Source organism: Anopheles merus, chromosome X (assembly GCF_017562075.2).
Source record: "Anopheles merus strain MAF chromosome X, AmerM5.1, whole genome shotgun sequence".
Taxonomy (NCBI): domain Eukaryota; kingdom Metazoa; phylum Arthropoda; class Insecta; order Diptera; family Culicidae; genus Anopheles; species Anopheles merus.
Window position 1 is genome coordinate 1,310,673 of NC_054081.1, and position 22,085 is coordinate 1,332,757.

Here is a 22,085-nt window from a genome sequence, read left to right on the forward strand (position 1 = left end):
TAAGAGCCCGATCAGCTTTCCATGGTTTGTACCACATAGTTACTGACAAAAATTTGGGATCTATGGCCTGAGAATACGCCCAAGATACCGATGTTCGACATCTTGACTGTCCAAAATTGTTAAAATTGTAGAAGAATTGAGGGATTATAGAATTATGTTTCAGGGATTTTGGGACTATGATCGAGTTATTCATGCAGTGTTTCTTTTCCCAACAAAACTGGGCTATTTTAAATGGGCTTCAAATTCCCCACAACCAGAGCATTAGAATTCGTGAAGGGATACCAAAATCGAGTTCTAGTCAATATCTGGGTGTTGTCTTGAATCAATGTCGATTCACCGCTGTCTAGTTTTCATGATTCCTTGTCACTCTGAAACTCTTCCATTTCCCGTTATATTGTTAATTCCTTTGGAAGTTGCCCATATGCTAACCCTTAGAGACTGACACAGCAAACAAATATGAGAGAATTCAACAGAATTTAAGTACTATTTGGAGCAAAAGAACTTTAAATGCTTCATTCTTACTTTGGTCGTCGAAAAAGAAAAGTGTGTCATCTGCTTTCAAACAAAAGGAAGAAGAGCTAGTAAAACTCAGACACAAAGCAACAGATAGGAGATTCTGCAGTCCATCCCGCTATGAGTTTGAGTCATGCAAGTGCTCCAAGCAGGAACTGTTTGTCTTTCATTTCTTTTTTCAATTAATTGTACCATCTTCATTATTCCATTATTTCTATGCATCCTCTAAAAACTGCCTCATTTATATTGCTTCTCGAGACTGCCGTAAGAGATTACAATCTCTATCAAATAAAATAAATCACTCCGGTGATGCCTGCCAGCAACGAGGGCTCCCGCAGTTCCGCCAGGAGGGCGATTGAACGGCACGGTAAGACACACAAACTCAACCCCGGCTGGACCTGTCACACCCGATCGGATCGGGACTAACGGGATGCAGAGGTCGATAAGGTTGCCGAACGGAGTGGGCAACCACATTAAGCAACAACAAAAAAAAAAAAAAAAAAAAACAACAAACGAAGAAGCTCCACCAGATAACATCGATGCTAACAAGCCTCAATCTCGCCCACCAAAGTCGCAAAGTGAGGAGGGGTGAAAGGGAGCTGGCAGACGGGCCCGGGCAGGTCAATTGCACCGCAATAATGCGTCAAGCTATCTATGCTAACCACCTGTCCGGCCGCCTGCCTGCCTGCTTCTCACTGACTCCAAATTATCCGGATTCTAGCACCTGCCGGAGCAGGTTGCTGTTTGCGTGCCGTTGTGATTCTTACTGTACTTTCCTCGACCGACGCGTTCTACCAGTTCCTGTTCCCTGGTTCCAGGGCATCCAGGGAGTAGGCAAGCACGCGACATTTTACCTAAAAATATACGCTTACCGCACCGTTTGGCAGGGCTGTTTTTTCTTCCTCTCGCTGTCCAGCAGATTTGCTGGTACAGCTCATTCTGCTAACTGTTGTTTTTTTTTACTGCCGATCACCCTACCCCACCACTCCAGGAAATGGTTACTTTCGGACCGGAATATTCGTGTGTGTGTGTGTGTGTGTGTGTGTGTGTGTGTGTGTGTGTATTTATGCATACACATACGGACACACGCCTTAGTAGAAGTTAGGGCGCAAAAGGTGACTCTTTTTTTTAAGACCCGACGAGCAGGGCCCTCTCTATCTCTCTCTCTCTCCTTCTCTTTTTCTTTCTCTCTACCCCCGGGGTCGGTTAGGGATTCAAGTTTCTCATTAGTGATCATTTCTGTTTTCCTGTGCAGATTTCATCAATAGGTTTGCTGAAATGGTTCTCTTCTCGCCTCTCAGGGCGCTCGATTGGCAACGCGGCGCGCCCGCGCTCCTTGCCGTTGCGGGCCGGCGGAACCGGATTCTTCTTGCCGTGTGTCGCTCGTAAAACTCGACCGGGAGCAGAGGGAGCGAGTGCTGGTAGGCAATATTCAGCCCTCTTCACCATCCCGGTTTCGTGGCAAAGGGGCGCATATTTTTACAGCAAATATTTATCAATGTTTTTCCCTTTTTTAGCGCCTGATTTTTTTTTTGCTGCTGCCGCTGCTGCTTCTTGCTTGTTTGCGTAGAGCGTTGGACCATCATATCCCCATCCACCGCCTGGAACAGCATCATAGAGATCTGACCTGTCCCCGTTATCGGGGTTGGCCGGGCAATGGCCTTGCTATTGCCACGGACACACATGCATGGATTGCAAACAAGGAGAAGTGAAATGGGGACGGTAAACACACGGACCCAAGGGACACATCCGGGTAGGGACGGCTGACGGTGCTGCTCATCAAGAGCTTTAATATTAGATTGTGGTGAAGGATCAGGCCGCGATCACCCAACGGTGCGATCACACCAAGCCCGGTTGTGGAACAAATTTCTCTGTGTGTATGTGTGTGTTAACAGGTTTTATTTTTTGCATGAAAAAATCTCATACAACACAAAATTGAAAACATCCACGCAACCAACCCGCAGGGGGTAGGCCAACAGCCCTAAACCTTTTTCGCGCACCGAAAATAAGAAGGAGAAGCACAAAAAATGGAAAGTCTTCACATCAAACGGAAACGCAAAACAGTTACATTTCCCTTCCAGTGTTATTTTCGGAGTTTAAATCCGTTTCCCTTTCACCTCTTCCTTCGCCGAACCGTTGGGAGCCCGGGACAGGTGCCTATCCCCGCCGTTTTCCGAGCACCGTTTGATCGCTCATCAGCTAGTGAGCCCTTCGGCTTTGCGCCGGCTCGCGATCTTTCTCTTTTGCGGTGCTTACTCCATCGCTTTTCTAGCTGCTTTCGAGTTCGCTTTTTCGGGGTCTCCCGGCCACCCCGTAGCCCTTGCGCAGTCCCGTAGCGTATCGGAATTTTGGCAAATGCCCACCAACACCACGACACGTCGTGGTAACGCTTGACCGAGCTAGATGTGTAGGGAGCGTAAGGCAGAGGAACAAAGGGTATAAACCTAAGCGCTAACCAAGCACTCGGGCGACCCCCAGTTCCAACCTTCGCTCGATGGGTTGCACTGCCAAGCTCAAGTCCTCCCTCTCCACCTGGCCCCGATTTAAGATGAGCGAAAAACACTGAGAGAGAGACAGACATAGAAGGAGAGTGAATGATCCAACCCGCCAGTAACACGTTAGCCCACGACCTCCCTCCCGCGGGCACAGTATCGAACGCGAATGCGTGTGCAAAATAAAGCGAAAACTACTAACCAACAGCGCAAACATGACGAGAAGTGCCAGCGACCAGAAATGCCCGCGTGACACTAGCGCCTACCATCGGTGGTTTGTGGAAGCCGTTTTGGGCGACTTGTGGTATTCGTTCAATTTTTTTTCTGCTTCTGAAGGGTCACTCTCAGCACGATGGATTGTTGAAGCGTACGGATTGAGGGATTTGCGGTGCTTGGGGCAGTTAAAAATCTGGATATTGAAGGTGGAGACTCATTGGGATCTTAGGGGCATTGCTTTATAAGGCATTGTTAGGCAGCAATAGGAAATACTTTTGAAATGTGCAATTATGCTTTTATTTTCATAATACTTGTGTGAGTTTTGTACTTGCACATGAGAAATAAGAACAATAAGGGCTTGACATGTGATGAAAGTTATTCCATTCGTATCGAGAATATGAGAATATGCAGAAGAAGTTGATTTTGAACTCAAATCATCTTTAAAAACACATTGACTAGACAACGAGATTACTCGATTTCATGAATAACCCTCATATATTAATAACCTCATGAAATATCAATATCCAGTGGAATCTAGATCTAGTAACAACCAATGATAATAATGAAATAATCAGAGATGGCATGAACAGAAAATAATGCTGGGTTTAAAAATGAGACAATCACAGGGGAATGATTTATCATTAGTAAGGAAAACGAAATGAAAACATTATCAGGTGCCAAACCAAAACTGTTTTCTGATGTCAAGCCAAGAATAATGACTCGTCAAACAATGTCACATGCAGAAATAGAGATGTACATTAGGAAAAGGATATTGTTGGAGATAAAATTAAAGCTCGCACAGGGCTTGGATTTCTTCTTTTTATTCTTTATACTAAGTTCCGTAAAGGAATCCAGCTTTCTAGGGTATCCAATGCCAGTTCATGTTAGCAATTAATTCCCTAAACCTCACACATATACTGGTAACATAGGCCATATACATATATACATAAGGCTCAGTGTTGTCAATAATACCTAACCCGGCCCACGAGCACGACTATCAAAAACTGTGGTATCAAATTAAACCAGACTATGGGGCAGGGCAAGATATCTGTTCCTGAAGAAGTGGAGTGCAATGAGTACTACATACAAGCTAGAAGTGCTTAGTATTAGGTTCCGAAACAAGGATTGCTTGGAGCTAGGAATAGGCAATTCTAGATTAATCCTGGAACCAGTCAGGAGGATAGGAGCTCGAAGCTGGGAACGAGCAGTCGACATATATACGAAGACTTTGAAATATGGGTCCACGAAGAGATATTGTTGGGAATATTGTTTCAACCGTTGAGAAATCCTAATCGCCTTAAAAATTCCTTCAAAATTTGGTTACATATTACCATATTCCAGATTTATAGCTGTTATAACTAGGATCTTCAAAACAAATGTGAACGAGAACAAGATCTTTGAATCAGTTGCACCGACAACTACGTCATCTGACCCCAATGAATATAAAAAAATGTCCGTAATCGATCGCGTCGCTAGTGTCCTAATCACCAGTCTCAGTCCAAAGAAGGGTACCACGATTCGAAACACGAAACAGGTACACCAGCCAGTGATGATGATCTGGCTTTGCTTAGCCGGGCTTTGCGGCCTCCTAATCCTCACTCTCTCTCTCACACAAACGCACTAACGCATCAACATGCCAACAACGAAAAGGTGGCTCCGTATGTGTGGTTTTTTTTTTGGGAATGAATGCCAAACGCATGCAGGCGCGCTCTAAGCCACGGTAAAGCCAAATCAAAGGTGGAAAAGGGAACCTAAAGCGGCCAGTGCAGAGTGTGGAGTTCAATATCGGTTTTTGCCGTAGTTTGATTCGGTTTTTTTATTGTTGTTGTACTGTCGCGGCTTCATCCACGATCGAGCGCGCGCGAGGATGCGCGCGAATTTGAATTTTAAATTTTTATCGCCCGCCGCACAGGCTCACCCCGGCGCACAACTCCATTTTCTCGAGGGAACCGCTTGAAATATCACCGAATGAAAAACGAACCGAAAAGGGAGAACAAAGAGGACAGAGCGAAGAAAAAGGAACACACATCGAAGCGTTTTTTTTCTCTGTTGAGTTTGCAGCTATGTGTGATATGTCCTTTTGCGAAACTTTTCCTCGAGGCGTTAAAACCTTCAAAACTTCTCTCCCCTGTGGTAGCCGTGCCTTCCGTCCGTCAGCCCTGTCGCTAAACCTTAACCTTTCTATGTCCGATCCGGTTCTCTGTCGTTGGAGGTTCCAGCTCACTGTGGACCGGTGTGGCGAAAATATTAATCTAAGTCAACCTTTCCACCGACCACCGACCGGCCGAAAGTCTCGGAGGAAGACACCGACCAGTTGCGGGTCCTCCAAAGCGACGTTTGGTGATGCAAGCAGGCAAAACCCGTTCGGCTTGGCGTTGGGTTGGCGTGCCTGCAGCACCACTGCCGCCAAGACTGCCCTGCGGGACGTGTAGGAGGTCCCTAGCTGTATACGGGATGTGTCGATGTCAAACGCTTATGACGAATAACAGTGAAAGCTAGTTTGTGCGGGCAGCCGCGTGCTGTCTGGAGGGCCCCGGCAAGGGAACACGTGGCATAGGCCGAGAAGCAAAGAAGCGGAAGCATGAGGTGAAGGTAGCAACAAAAACGGGCCACCTCGAAGGGGTTTGGGCCGAACGTGTTGGGCGCTTTCTAGGGCGACTCTTCCTGGATACCAACCAGTAACCAGATTTTGCGCACACACACACACACACACACTTACGCCCGGGGAATCTAACCTCAAAATTCTTCTGCCACAAAACCGGGAAGAACCCCCTCTCGCATCTCTCCCTCGTTAGTGCACCGAACAGGTTGTCTGGCTGGTCGGTCGGTCTGCGAGTCTGCCCCACGTTCCGGCAGGTGCCTTCGCACTCGGAACTTCTTCCGTTCGCTCTTCTTTCGCTAGCGCGATGTCTCACTTTTGGGGACAACTCTACATCTTGAGGCTGATTTCGCGCCATTGCAAGACCTTGGGCTGCGGTTCTCACACTCACCCCGCACCCCAACTTAATTCATTCTGGTTGATATTGGGGCAGCCTTGGAGCGAAGGAAGAATCGCTATTCGGGGCTCGGTTGTCGCGCTAAGAGTCGTAAAAAAAAACACAAAAAAAAAGCAAAAGTGAGCTTGTTAGGGAAAGAATACATAGAGATGCTCGTTTGTCGAGCTTTTGCGAAATGAAAAGTGGATGGAAGACATTCCAGCAATAAAGAAAAAGAAACTCCTCAACGCCGGTGCAGGGCACACAAAAAAAAGTAATCCCGAATGCCGAAATTATTCATTCGCGCCCACGCTCGCGTGGTCCGACCTCGCGAGCGAATTAAATAAAATGACAGCATACTAGGGAAGGAGGTTGGGAGAAGGAGGGGGGGGGGGGTAGTAAGAAAACCAAAACGCCAAAACAGCAAGAGCAGGCCCCGGCTGAAATAAAAGAGGAACCCAATTAACGGCGAAACACAACCGAACGACTCTCAATCGACTGTTAAGAAGCGGCAGTCGGCGCTACCATAGCCATGGGTGGGACCCGTACGTCCCAGGAGGGAGGGAAGGACGATCCGCGCACTAAGTGCCCTGCCCGGAGAGCAATAAGTTGTGTAAAAGACACACAAACACACACACACACAAAGCCAAAGCAAGAAACAAAAAACTCTCCCTCTGAGCCTGACGTTTGCTGAACCTTGCCAAATTTGGCCGGCCATGTTTCGGCTGTCTCGCTCTCCCGCCACCCCAACGCGCCGGATACGTGCACACACGTGCACGACATTTTTTTTTTGCTCGCCTCCCACCAAAGCACCAACCCTCGCTGGAGGGGTGGGGGAGGCCGAGGGGGGTGTATGTGCGCGTGATCTTTTTTTTTTGCTTCGCGCTGACCATAGGGTTAAGGCAATTGAGGCCCGTTTGGTTGGAGTGGCCGAGATGGTGATATGGAGGGATGAAGCAGGCATGATGGAGAGGGGGAGGGAAAGGGTGGCGAGAGTAAAAAGGGAAAGAAAAAGTTAAGCGCGCACCTATCGGCGCGGGCGCGACGCGGGCATCTCGCGCAAAACCACCCTAACAGATACAAAGACGCACTGGATTTGCTGGCGCGCGCACGCTTGCTAATCCTACCTCGCGCATCCCGTCCGTACGACCAAATCGCCATACACTTGCTAAGGCAGGGTTGGTAGGGCCTACGGTGATGGATGAAGCATGGTATTTGTATAATTTTTTGCACCTGTATAAAACCTGTTATAAAAAGAATTCATAGCATTCTTCATAGCACTTTGAGGGTTTTTAAGACTAACTGTCGTATAACTGTCATACCCAAGCGTCGCTAGTGTTAGGAGCAGCTAGTTCCAAGTTCATGGACATTGGGATGAGATTTTGTAGTTTGAAAATGAAAATTATTTGATTGTTGCAGGTCGTTACTCCAGCTTCTGCTTTTAGGCACTACACTTTTACAAACTACAAACTAATTTGTAGGTTAAATGGTTAAATTGTTTACAAATATTTATGATAAACTTTCCCCAAAAATGGCTATAAAATGGCCATGATGATTTGACTCTTCATGGAGAGGATAGTTCTTCCTTCTGAGGAATGGTTCATATCCCCGGCAAGACATTTAACGTGTCATTTCATTTCCTTTTTTTAAGCTATTGCTGAAGCCAAGTAGAAGCTAAGTTGGGTGCAAGAGTGCTAACTCCCGTTCGATCATTCTAAAGCCCGTTAAAGCCTTCCGCCTGTGGAAGCTAGGAGTATATCGTACCTTTAACGTTCTAGTACTTCTATAAGCCTCTGAAATATGATTATACACTACGAAACTCAAACGCCGAGTTTCGTAAATGTTTTGTAGAGTAAAACAACATGCATTTCCGGATAAATAGCAAGTCAGATTCCCGATTTTCAGATTTATGTAAACAAAATTGAAATATAACTGTCAGAACCTCAACTATTCTGTATTCTTCCAGTGGAACTCTTGCCAAATCTTCCGGTTGATTGTCATAATACGTTCTGATTGTAAGATGACGTGAAGGCATCTGATATTTACGCTAGTCCGGTCGCAAAGCACTTGTAGTGCGGGCTGGTATGTAAACATATAAGCTAGATAGCAATACTCAAGATAATGTTTTTTTTTTAAATTACACAAACACCTAGCAATAAAGCAATAAAATGAGCCTAAATATTCCATTGAGTGATTGGAGTTGTCATAGCATTATGTCATACATAATTTGAACTCCGGCCGGTCTCATGGTACAGTCGTCAACTCGTACGACTTAACAACATGCCCGTCATGGGTTCAAGCCCCAAATAGACCGTGCCGCCATACGTAGGACTGACTATCCTACTATGGGGGGAAATCAATAAGTCACTGAAAGCCAACCCCACAAGTGGGTTGGCAGGCCTTGACCGGCATCGGTTGTTGAGCCAAAGAAGAAGAAGAAGAAGAATTTGAACTCTCTTCAGAGTAATCAAGACATCCTGAATTTGCCATAACGCCTCACTTTATGCTTGCCTAACAAAGCTTGAGTTTCATAGAAACTCACAAAAATGAATGTTGGTGCCATCTAAAAAGTCTTCCACGTCTTCATGTTGCTATCGGACATTCAAATCCACATATCACACTTATTACAATAAATCTGTTGCCAAACGATGACGTCAACCGACTCTTGTCCAACGCCGCTTCGAACTCATTGCAAATGTTTCAAAACACACCGAAAACCCCTGCTTTTGCAGTAACATCGCAGTGGGGAGCTTGCATTATGTATGAGGAGACAATTCGCGAACGCTAATGCAGGGCATTAGATCTCCGCGACGGTACCACGCGGTTTCGGCTAGCAGACGTGCGGTGGTGGTGGCGGCAGTGGAGAGTAGAGGACCCCATGGCAAGGTGCGCTACGGTTGATTGAGCGGGATGGGGGGGGGGGGGAACGAGACCCGATTGAATCCGTTGTGTTGAGCGGTGGCAGGGGGTGACACTGGAGCCGGGACGGGGGTCGCCGTGCAAAAGCGAATCCGGCTTCCGATGACGACACGCACGGGACAGAAAGATAAACACACATACACACACACACACACACACATACACCACCGTCTAACGCTGCTGGTCGGGATGTCGGTGCGGTGGAGGAACAAGAAGAACAAGTTGAGGGGGTAGGGTGAACTAAACAAAGGAGCACACACACTCGCCAAAAACAAAACAAAAAAATCAACCCCAAAAATCTGATCACCGAACCGGTGTTGGTGCAAAGGAGAAGGGGGAGCAACAAAAAAAAAAAGAAGAGAATCTTAAAGATACTAACAAGACAACACCACGAACCGCCGTTCGGCAGGCGCTTGTGTAAGTGACTTACTCGAGTAGGAACATATCGTTTTATTGCCGTTGGCCTCTGCCGCCGGCTTGGTGCGTCTCCGCGCGCGCCTGTGTGTGTGTGTGTGTGTAGTTGGAAGAGAGAGCGCAGCACGACATTTCAGACTTTCTATCGCGCACACTTTGACCGATCGCGGTCGCGAATTTGGCCAAAGGCTTTGGAGAGATCCGCGCGCACGCGAACCTAATCGCGGTTCCGATCGCACAAATCACAACGTGTCGCTTGCCGCACTCACTTGCACTCAGCACGAACACACCGAGCCGGCCAGCCGGCAGAAGAGGGCTCAAGGTTATCTAAGCAAAACACACACACACACACACACTCGTTGGCCCGCGGACGTTTGGTTTGCGGGCGGGAGGTGGCAAGACAAGGAACGATAAGGAAGCTACGAGCTGTCCGAGCCGGAGCGTCACACTTGTGTCAGAGCTGTCAGACTCGCAAAAAAAAACGAACGAACCCATAGGGACCTTAAATCCACTTACCTGTGCGTGGACAAACGTTTGCATTACTTCACACTACAAGCAAGCGAAAACATAAAAAACAAACAAACAAAAAACTAACCAAAAGAAGGGATCAAAAAACCCGGTCGTGGCGACCACCCCCTCCCCTCCGAGCACAGCGATAGAGAGAGAGAAGCGAGCACGCGCGCGGGTGGCTTGACTTGACGCGAGTGCGAGCTGCGCCGCTTTGACACGGGGCCGCAGATCCCGCCGATTTTGCGTGCGTGGGAGATAATGAAGCAAAGGGTTGGGGGGGGGGCGGAAGAGGGACAAGAAGAAGAGAAAAAGAGAGAGAGAGAGAGCGAGAGAGCGCGAAATGCCCTGGTCGCATCGGTGTGTTGGTTGGATTACATTGCGGCACCCCAAGTGCGTGCGTGGGGCGGTGTGCTCTTCCTCTTCTTCGCTCTTTTTTGTTGCCGAGAGGGAGGTGGGGGTTGAAATTGTTACGCACTAAAAACCCCTACCCTCTCCCATCGTTCCGGCCCTTTTGGCGGACGACCTTCCGCCTCAACCCCGGGGCTCCAATCCAACGCGGTGAGGTTTTTTTGCAAATAGCTGATTCACGCGAACAGCTGTTGGAGCGCTGAGTGCCGCCACCATCCGGTCCGCGGAAAGGCGCGAGAGTTTGTGAGCGGTTCTGTTTTTTGGGGAAGGGGTGAGAGTGTGTTTTTTTTTCTTCAATATTGCCTTTCTGTCGTTCCATTTTTGCTGGCTCACTTATACATAAAGCGAGCGGGCGCTCGAGCGTGCGCGCGCCCCTGCTCACGCTCTCGTGACGGAGCGTGGCGTTGGCCAAATCTTCTCCAGGGCCAGTAACGCCCGATCCCGACAGGCACGCAAGTGCACGACGACGACGACGATGACGACGGCCACACGATTATTGTGGAGCAAACCGACCGTGGTCACTCAATGCCCTGAGCGCTGAGCGACCGTTAGGGCGTGCAGTTAGGGGCAGCCAACAGCAACAAAACATCGTCGTCGGGGTCGTTACAACGCCGTGGAATTATGCTGTTCCCGGACGGTGCTGTGTGTGTGTGTGTGCGAGCGCACACACACGAACGGCCAGACGGCGTCTGGCCGATCCGGCGTCGGGAAATCGAGGAAATCGAGTGCAGTTTCGCCACCGCCTTTCGTCTCCTTGTTCCTTCCACCATAAAAAAAACCACCACCACCCCCGTCGGGGGGAGGGAGGGTAACTATGTTAAATGCCATGACCTTGGAATGCATCTCATCGTTTGCGGCGTGGTTTGCTGGTGCAGTGTTGTTGTTGCCGCCGTAGCGCTCCTGATGCTGCTCTGTGTCCTTGCACCCGTACCACAACCGCCGGCAGGGAGCAGGGAGGGGTGGCTTGGTGGGTTGATTGATAGGACGGATGCAACCGAGCCCGATGCAATATGGGGCTGGCGGTGCGAGCGAACCACTCGCGCGAACCACTCTCTCTCGGCACAGGGAAAATGCGACAATCCGTTTAAATCCATAATAAACACATGAAGCAACATTTATATTGCGGAAGATAAGTGTCACTCGGTCCGTGCCCTCGGGTGGGGGGGAGGGGATTTTGGCTAACAAGCACTGAGGGTTCGCCTGCTCTCTCTCTCTCTGTATCCCTATTATCCTTTGCCTTGGCAGAGTTTATTTTTTATGATGTAGAAAGTTTATGAGTTTCTGTTTTACGGCGCAGCCTTTACACGTAACTTTAAGGATTCACTAATAGGAAGGTTGTTTGTTGTAAGCTGGGCGAGATATGTTAGGAGAAAAAAGTGTTGAAATGGAAATGTTTGCTTTGCGAGAAGGTTATTCCATTTTGGTCGTGAAGCAGTAGCACCTAAAAATTGAAGTTAACTCAATTGCATGATTGTATGCCAAGCTGAACGCAAGAACTTGACATGGTCGTAATATTTCTAACTGTTCATAACAAATATTGTTGTTAGTTTTGTAATAAACTAAGTTGAAAAGATGCTTGATACAGCCAGTAGAAATTGATTGCCCAGATCTCATTTTTATTTTAAAATATTTTTTTTAATATTACCATCCAATGGAGGACACAAAGCTGAACGACTTCAAAATTATGTAACAACCAAAATTATGCAACGACCGGCACAAGACCAGGATGCATTTCAGACCATTTCAGGAGGATGTGGTTGATTACGTCATACGAATGACAATGGGTTCTTAATGTCAGTGTACAATAAAGTAATTCAATGATTTTTTTTCTTCAAAAATGTCTTCAAATCCAGTATCCTGTAAGTACGATAGCAACCACTTTGCTATATAAAAACTAATTTTGGTGTCAGTTTGAAGTGTTTTGGTAAGTAAGGAGAGAATAATGTTTTTTTACATTAATGCGTGGTTTTCCGAGATTTGGTTTTTAATATCAGAATTTGTTTTTGCTAAAACATAGGTAAAGAGCTTCCTATAGGCGAATGGTGAAGATAGGTGAAGGTGTGGATGTGAGGTGTTCGACTTTATCCATGCAAATGTTGTGACAACATTACTTCAATGGCATCAGGGTCAAATATTTACTGTTTTTTTACATTGCAACTGAGAAAAAATTGACGTCTAATCAAGCACACACTTGCTGGTCCAGGTTAACTACAGGCTTTTTGCAATGCTGCATTCACTCCGAAATTCAATATTTTGACGATAGTTTTCGCTATTTATATTAATCTAGTTTCAAGACTTATTCAATCCGAGTAATGGAGCTCTTTGGCTTGCATTCTAACATTGAGGCCCTTCACGATTCTAGTCAGTTTTTTGTACGGAGTTTGACAGTTGGAGGCTGAAATCATGTAAACACTCCATGCAAAACCACACATAAAACTAGCCTGCAATTTTCAGTCTAGATTATTCTAGCCTCGAAAGCTAGAATTAGATTCGAGTACCTGCTCAAAAAATACCAAAACAAGGTGGTGTTTACATTTATCCCAAGGTGCATTAAAGAGATCTGGTGATGGAATATAGAATCAAAGTGTATGTAGTACAGGTGGTCCCATGGAATGTTTTTTATAACTAAATTTAAATATCACTTTTTGACAGGATGGGTGAAATTTTTTGTTCAAACAAGCTTTCTGGAGGCTTGGCGAATACACAAAACACTCTTAAAATCTTCATTCAGAAGCAGAAGCGATAAAAATCAGGCTTCTAAATTCATACACCTTGGGATAAGCCCACCTGTATATTATACCCACTTAGATAGCTGCTCGAAAACTACTAGACAATGCAAACAGTTGACAGGCTGAAATTTCAGCCTAGAAACTTAAACGGAAAGGGCCCTATTATCTTCGTTAAAAATTAGAAGAATAGTATTATGATAGGCCATTAAAAGTTGTAATTTAAGTAGCAAAATTCCTTATCCTATTTTTTTACCATTTTTTTGTAGAATAAACGGCACAATTGTTTTTTTTTTCCCCAAAAAGTATTTACCTATATAAGTAAGATTAACAACAACAACAAAACATTAAAAATATAGGTCATCCTTAGTGCTAGAAAATCAATTCTCACTCTATTTATCCACTTTCCAGGATCCGCGATGTGAATGAATTAGTAACGATTCTTGATTTAAATCATATCACCATAGTTAACATTACTCTTGAGGGCAGCTGGGACTCGCGCCCGCTGGAAAATCGTTGTCCACCAGCCGACCAACCTTGGTGAAACGGCCAACAAAAGGCGAAGCCTCATTTTACATCTAATTAGAGCCCGAATCGAACGTTTAGCGAAATGCTCCAAAAATAATCGATAATGCAACGCTCCGGTCGCGCACTCGCAAACACCGATACACCGGCACGCAACCAGTTCGATCGACCACAAAGACCTCGTGGGGGCCCTCCCGCTCGAAGGCCGGGACACAACAACCAAAACAACACAAAGCACACAGGGCGGAAGGATGCAAAACATAATTATACCGTCCTGTCGCGGCACGGGGGCAACAAACAAAAATAATAACAATCAGGCAGTACACACCTGCCAAACCCCCCCCCCCTCCCTCATCCGCATCCCACACCTATAGACACTCACGCCAATCCGGTGCGATGGGAGCCGTCCGTGTGTTGTTGTTGTTTTTTTTCGGCAGCAGGCCGTTGCGCAATTGTAAGTGAATGTCAAAATCAGTGACTGTTCGATTATCACCTTTTCAAACTTGAATACAAACCCCCGTTTGTTCCACCCCCGTTGGCAAAATAACAGGTACTTGACGTCTTCCTCCCTCTCGTTTACACACACACACATTTGCTCGTCCATCACGGCCACGGCTACGGTACGGACCGTGCACGGCACCAGCGACACACCAGCGGCACAGATTCGGCATCCGCGGCACGGCGGGCCTCACTTCCGGCCCATTTTGGGGTCGGTCAAAAGAGGCTTACTTGATTGCCGCCACGTTTCGGCAGGAAGGTGCGGAGGGGCAGACACGGAGCGGGAGGGCACGCTTGGCAGGTGGATGTTCACGCCAGGAAAATTGATAGACAATAGAAATTAGATATCGTCACGTGTTCATTTCCTGGGCGGCACCGAGCACGTTGGCGGCGGTGTCTGTGGCGTTCGTGCTGATGTGCGCGGGCAGAGGGTGCATAATTTAACTTTGCTTTGTTCCTTACGTGTGAGTCGGAAGGAGTGAAAACCAGCAACAACGACAATAACAACAACAAAAAAAAACGAAAACAAAAACGGACAGACATGAAGGTGATAAAAGGCGTAAAAGGGCGCGCAATCAACACGAGCCAGCGCAAAAGGGGTGTAAGGGGATTCACAGGGAGAGAGGGGGAGCGGGGGTGTTGATGTGTGAAAATGTACGTAACATAATCATTAGACCGAAATGCCCGCGGAAGACACCGACGCGGGATGCAGGACTAGGGAACGTTTGGGAATGGGGTCGCGCGAAAAAAAGGCGAAAATTTAAATGGCTTTTCCGACGTTCCGACGATGGTGTATGTGCGAATATTTGACAGCCAGGACAGCCACTCGTACTGGGACCTTCCAGTACCCCCTTGTGAGGGTGGGTGGACAGGGAAGTCATCCAAGAAAATGCCACCGTTTCCATCAACGGCGCAATCGGGCTTATTGTTTTTCGTGAATTGTTTCAAGGCGCGTTGAAGGCGCATTTGTCCTGTCCCGCCGGTACCACACACACTCACACACACACACATGGTACATTCGATGTCGCCGTCCGGGTTGTTTTTAATTTGCATCCACGGGTGTGTGTGTGTGTGTCGGAAGCGCCGGCTCCGATGACAGGAGCGAAATCATACGGTAGGCCGGGCTCTACCAAGTGCCGGACAGACACCTCGAAGGATGGAGCTGGGGAACCTCTCTACTAATCGATGGGTCGGCAGGGAGCGGGAAGTGGCGGACAAACCCTTGTGATTGTGAGTGTTTAATCAATACGTCACGAAATGGGTTTTGATTGAAAAATTACTTAAATTTTCCATTTGCTAGCTCCCGTCCCGCGAGGGGTTGTCTATTTTTCGTTTTTGGCTTTGCTGGCGAGAATTCTTCAGTGTCCTGAGCTTGGGTACTGTTCCTTCTCCACCAATCAAAGCTACAGTACCCACCGGCGCTGCGTGCTTGGAAGGCAGTATTGGAAGGTTTGTGCAGGATGTCTGCCGTTGCATTATTAACCAATAGTTTGGGCTAGGTGTGTCTCTGGAAGTTTTCGATTGCCTAAAATCAACAAATCAATATCTCATGGTGGCATCATGGCTACAGCAAATGAAAACATAATGAATTATACTACCAAATATCAAATACTAACAAATATTTTAAGAAGTACCTAATTATATCATCCAAAGTGAATCTCTCTACAAGATAAATGGATTTGGACTAACAATTACTATTTCAGATCCAGTAGCTAAGATCCATTGGAACTACGGACTACCAGATTTGAAAGATCTGGTAATCTGGGAATATCTCTATGACAGATATATGAGAACGAGAAAAAAGGTGCACTACCTACTCCTACAGCTTCCCAAGTATTATAATTCCCATTTTTACATGACCCCGTCGTAGCCTGCACTTCCCGGAGACATGACAAGTTAAGGCTAGTTAGCCTCTATATTAAGGACCTGACTAAGATCGCCAAACACCAAAGATTTTCGTAAATCCCTATAACTCTAGATTCATAACGAAAAACACTCAAATCCTTTCCAAAATTCAAGGAGATCCGTGAGCATATATAATTGATGTAAAGACATGGATACATACTTTGAGCCATAATTTTGTTCAGTTATGATTTGTGCACGTAAAAGTTAAGATCTTGAACATTTCATTAATTTGGAGTAATTGGAATTTATTGAAGTACACTTTAGATCTAGCAGATAAGATCCCTTAAAGTTCAATCAATTTCTATATGGATTCTGTCCAAGGATCTTGTAATATCGCTAAAAAAAAAAATCTGTAAACCAGCGTAATCAGCTCTCAATTTCTTGTTGGGAATAACTCAAAACTGGAAGGCTCGAAAAGAAAGAATGAGAGTTTTGAGTTAACTTAAAGCCAAAATTCAAAGAATGCATGGTTTTGGAGTGTTGGGATTAAGAATTAAGACTATACAAATGAAAGAATGCTTGTTCGTTTTATCAGTAGATGCCTAGAACATAACGTGTCGAAGTACTATCTGCCGTAATCAGCACATCGGCTACGCATTTTTACGGCCCCACCGACTCTCATTTAGAGTATTTATCTACCCGCGCATCCGACAGCTGGGCTCATTTGCGAGTAGTGTTTCCTCATCCCGACACACCTGTCAACCGTATGGCAACATCCGATCGGGGCTAACCTTTTTCCGGGCAATCGGAGCCCTCGCACCGCCAGGTGGAATGCCAAAGCACCACCCGGTCCGGGGGTGATTGTTGCGTTATTAACTCGAAGCCCATTACTGTGGTTGGGAGGAGGTTTCAGCAGTTTCTACGCTCTTCTTCTTCTTCTTCTTCTTATTCTTCTCTATTCTATTATCTGCTACTGGCCAGCGCTAGCAGTGGGCGGGTGAGTGAAAATTGATATCATTAGTGAAAATTAATGCCCATCCGGTCGATTCATTGATTCTTTGGCGCTCGCACCAAAGCGTTGCGGTCATTGCGAGTTAGTTTTTTTTTGTATTTAGATTGCGCCCACACCAGGAAAGAAGCACGGCTCAATGAGGAGGACATGGAGGGCTGAAGGAGTAGTTTGTTGAACCAATTATTCTTAGTCTTTTGGGGTTGAGGATGCGCAACATCCCTGTCGCTGCCGCTCTGCTCATTTATTCGATGAGCCGTGCCATGTCTCATTTCCTTCCGCTGGGCTTGACGCTTCGAAACAATAAAATATGATTATACATCACTCCGGGGCCAGAATCAGGCAGACTAGGTACATACACACTAAACATACGGCAAGGGCACAAGGGGCAGGCAAGGCACCGTGTAGACTGTGCACCGAGCAGCCGTCGGTGGCATAGGAGTTGGTTGCGTCTAGTCGGCAGAGCGCTGAGGACGGAGGCGATTGCCACATCTAATCGCTTTTCGGTGAGGCATCGCTGGTGCTGGTTGGTAGGGCTTTGGGTATGGGTGGCAGGAGAGATTGTCAGTCGGAATGTAATCATCATTCGGGGTACGGTGACGTACGCGCTGTGCAAAACGTCATTGGGGTGGCGGAACCATCGATTGCCGCCGTGCGTGCGGCAGACTCGTGTGTCTCGGAACACCAAGGGGGTAGGGGGCCAATCGGTGGGCTTACCCTTGCTGCTGTAATCGAAGGATAACAGGATTGCAAGATTGATTGATGCTCGGTTTTGAATTTGCGAGCTAATTGCTTATTTATAATGCGATCATCGTTTAGGCAACGTCGGGCTGACTGGAACCTGGCCGAAAGCCGGGTACACTGTGTTGTGTTTGGCGTTGTCTAACGGACACCCATCGGGGTGGAAGGAACGGTGCATGGTCTTCATTTTTCCCAGACATCGCACAACACTTTGCCCTGGGTGCGTCTTGGGGTTTGAGTGAAGAGCTCGATACGTGCAGCCCTTCTCGTGAAGGGTTGCCGTTTTGAATTGGGCTTTGACGGGACGCAGTTTGCATATCGGAATAGATAGCGTGCACTTCAGCCTGCCACCCGAGCCGGAGGGCGGTACAGTGCGGTGGCGGTGAATTTGCCAATTGTAATTTGATGCGATATTATGCCTGCGAATCGTAAGCCTGATTAAAGCGGCAACAGTCCACTGTCAGCTCTGGCGCGAGCTGATGTGCATGGTAATTGCAACCGGGTGTAGGCAAAGAACGAACCCCGGCTCCCTTAAAAAGTGTGTGCAGCCGGGCGGATTGCATGCATCCTGGCGCATCTCATCTGCGTTACTCTGCAAGGCATGTGCCGCTGATAGTTGTACGTGCTGGAGGGCATTCTGGCACAAAAACGGCCATTGTGCAGGTTTTCTTTTGTTACCCTTACCTCGCCGCAATATCGATAGAATTCATTCTATTACGTCATTTCAAAACGCGGAAATTCGTTTTTTGTTGAATTTTGAGAAAACAACAACTGTTTTGAAAAATGTTGATAAAGAATTTTGCATAAGCTTCTATTTCAAAGAACAAGCGATTCTTGTCGAGATTCTAATCGAAACATAACATGTCAAAGACACTTAAATTAACGCTTATTTAGTGACATCTCACTACATTCCATTAAAGGCATATTGATAGAAGTACCATGATCTGCTCAGCGCCTAAAGTTATGTATTACATATGGATTTAAAGATTTTGAACCCTTAAATGGATTATGTGATTGCTTCACAGTTTTGTGCAGTGTGGTGAGCGGTGACAAGCAAATACAGACAGCTTGAAGTTTCGTATCCGATTCTCACCTGTTAATTATTTCTATGTTTCTATGCTTTCTATTTAATGTTTGTTTCTTGTGTATTTCAAATCGCAAAAAAGCTAATTTGTCAAGTATGGCATCATCATACTTCATACATACGACACCTTAAAAATCAAATAGAAATGGAAAAATCACCTGATAAAAAAAACATAGGCCAGTATTGAGCATCCATTCGAAGAGCGCCTGTGATCCTATCACAGAGCGAATTAGTACACCCGTGTAAGGATACAGCTTCTCTAGCTTGCCAGCAAGCATGTCAGCTGTCAAAGAGTAGTGGTACCACTGCAAACGATCGCAGCGCCGCACACTCGATCCTCGCTCGCTGGACCTCGACCTCGCGGCGGAGTGCGAACAATCAAAGGAGGCAAATTAAGCGCTCGCACAGCAGGCGAACGCCCCAAATAGGCAAGCGGCAAATGGTGTGCAGCTGCTTTCCGCACACAAATCGCGCACATACACACACACACGGGTAACTGACCCGCGCCGGCTCGCACAGAAAAAGAAGCAACAAAAAGCGTGGATGCTACAATAACCCCGACACCCGGTAGATGATAACACATGGTACAACAGCGCACGTATGAAAGGAGGCGAAATGAAACTTACCACACTTACCACACAGAGGAGTAGACCGTGCGGGGTTTGCAATGGTGGTGGTGGTGTGCGTGAAGCGAAGGACAATAGCGACACACTCTGACGTCCGTTGGATGAGACGTGGCGAGCGCAGCGCCATCGTTGTACACGACACACCCGCTCCGCCAATGGCATCCCCAGCAGCGGTACCACACTTGCCGTTTGGTTGATAGATGCAAAGGTTTGATTGAAGCTCGGGAAGCCATCACTACTACCTCGTCGGTCGGTAGTTCGAGGGGTTTTTTTTTGGTTTATTGTAACGCGTCACACAAAAGCAAATTGCACAGGGTCAGCCTTCAGGGCCTCCAACGGAGGAGGAGTGAAAAAAACGAACACACGCACATCTCCATTGCTCTACCTCGGGCAAAACGGAATGTCAACCGCGCTCTCTACACGATCGCTAGCGCTAGAAGGACCGTCCGTTCTCTACCGCATACCGTGTACGAGCTCTACACGCACAATCGCACGCGAGGATAAAAGCGCTTACTTGAGGTTACTGATATGAGCCGACTAGTGCGGGGCGGAGGCAGATATCTCAATTTGTACACGCGCTACTAAATACAAAATCTGTCGAAAATTCTAACACTACCTTAAAGAGCAATCACAACCGGCGGCCAGTGTGGCGACCACGAACGCGCGGCCACCACACAAGGACCGTGTTCCCGAGCGTACCGACCTGACGGTGTATGTGTTTCGTATGCGTGTGTATTAGTTTTTGTTTGTTTGTTTTGTGGGTTTTTGTCAGTCGGCATTTCTTTCCAGTTGCGTGTCCATTGCTCCATTGCTACGGTTACTTTGTACTTTGAAAACGCTACGAACCATTTACAAGTGATTGAGTGGTTTCCGTTTTTTTTTTCGTGTTGCTCCTTGGGCGTGTACACACGCGCGCCTAGTATTACAGTGTATAATATATCTAGATGTAGGCAAGCGGCAGACGTTTGACTCGCGCCCTCTCGCTTACTAATTTTATGCACAGTGCTTGTCGATGAGATGGGATGGCTAGCGGGATAACGACCGCTACCGTAATGTACACACATACACCTATTTGCAATGTCCAACTACCCCTGCAACGTCTATCATACCGAAAACAGGTCATAATAATCGCTATATTGTCGCGAGCCTCTACTGGCGCTCACTTATTGTACCAGACGGTGTTTGCCGCACACGTTGTATATATATAAGTTTGTGTATATATATATGTGTGTATAAAGATAAAGCTACGCATATGTATAAATGTTCGACTGGAAGCATATGGTCAATGTATATATTTAGTTCGGTGTATATGTATGTCTGTCTATATGTAGGTATAGTTGGTATGTACAAGCACGCAGAGCGCTCCTGGCGTCCTCGGCAGCCACAGGACGCGTAGGAAAAGCGGGCCAATTTTCCCGCTCTCCTTGGTGCGTCAAGCCTATCGCTATCAATGCACCTGCTCCTGGGTCGATATGATGAGGCCCTATTGCTTTGGAAATTGGATGTGTTCTTCGGACGTGTTCCCATTGTCCAGCGATGTCAGCGATTGCGCCAAAGACGCAACGCACATTCACATACACACTCACACACATGTAACAAAGTCGTGGTTGGTTTTCCCTAGGTTCTCCCCCCCCCCCCTGCCGCTGGACTGATAAACACTGTGTAATAGGTTGATTGATGTGGAAGGTCGACAAGGCTCTCCGCCACGCGAAGAGCCATCAAACGCATCTCTTCCCTCTGGGCCGGGGGACGTACCTGCGTAGCGATTCCACCTTGCGAAAGTCGAGCGGCGCGTCGACCTCCCCGTTGATCTGCGGGTATCCGTTCGGCGTCGGATAGCGGCTCGCGTACAGTGGAAGTGCCGGTGAGGAAGCCATGTTGAACAAGTCCGATGCTGCCGATGCTGCTGCTGCTGCTGCGGTGGTGCGGTTGGAGCTGCGAGGAAACCACCCCACCACGGGTCAAGGTGTGAAAGGAGGAGATGAAAAAGAAGAAAGGAAAAGAAGAAGAAGAAGGAGAAGTAAGATAATTGAGTGAAAAAGCAAGTAACAGCGCGCCGATGTTAAAAAAAAACGGGGTGGTTTTTGGGTTTGTTTGCACGCATCGCTCGCACGCGTTTTCCCGGCGTGCGGGAGGCAAGACGTCCAAACTCCCCTCCCCTCTGCGAACGGGTGATTCAAATTAGCTATCCACCATCCTCCCTAGTACCCCACCGGCTCCAGCAGCTCCAAGAGAAGAAAAAAAAGCGGAAGCGAACCGGAAGCCGAAGCTTTGCTTGTGGAGGGATTGTGTGCTTTTCTTTTAATTTCTCGCCCCAGCATCAACCAAGAGCCGGACAGGTGTGCCCGGGAGTTCAGGGTAGAGATGAGATATGGCCCCTCACCCCCTTTCACCCGGAAACATCAATAATTGTTCCCCTCCCCAGGTTCAAACGGGGTAACCGTCGTGGAAGTAAGCAGAGAAACACTAGGGGGATATAATTCAGTTTTTATCACAGAGATACCGACAGCCTGACGGGGCCTGAAGCCTATTAGCAATGCGGGAAACAGCAACCCCCGCACGGTACTTACACAAGATGGCGAGC

At 47.2% G+C, this 22,085-nt stretch overlaps 1 protein-coding gene across 2 annotated transcripts in view; it reads right to left on the reverse strand.

The window, feature by feature from the left end:
• The window catches only part of LOC121599754 (protein abrupt), a 53,767-nt gene that overhangs the window by 26,974 nt on the left and 4,708 nt on the right, over nt 1-22,085 (reverse strand). The window contains exon 1 of one of the 2 annotated variants that reach the window (XM_041927819.1): nt 21,257-21,411. In XM_041927819.1, coding sequence (XP_041783753.1) covers nt 21,257-21,378 — 122 coding nt within the window. In that variant the 5' untranslated portion in view covers nt 21,379-21,411. Of the gene's footprint in view, nt 1-21,256; nt 21,437-22,085 lie in introns of those variants that run through there. The other variant, XM_041927810.1, reaches the window with a different exon arrangement.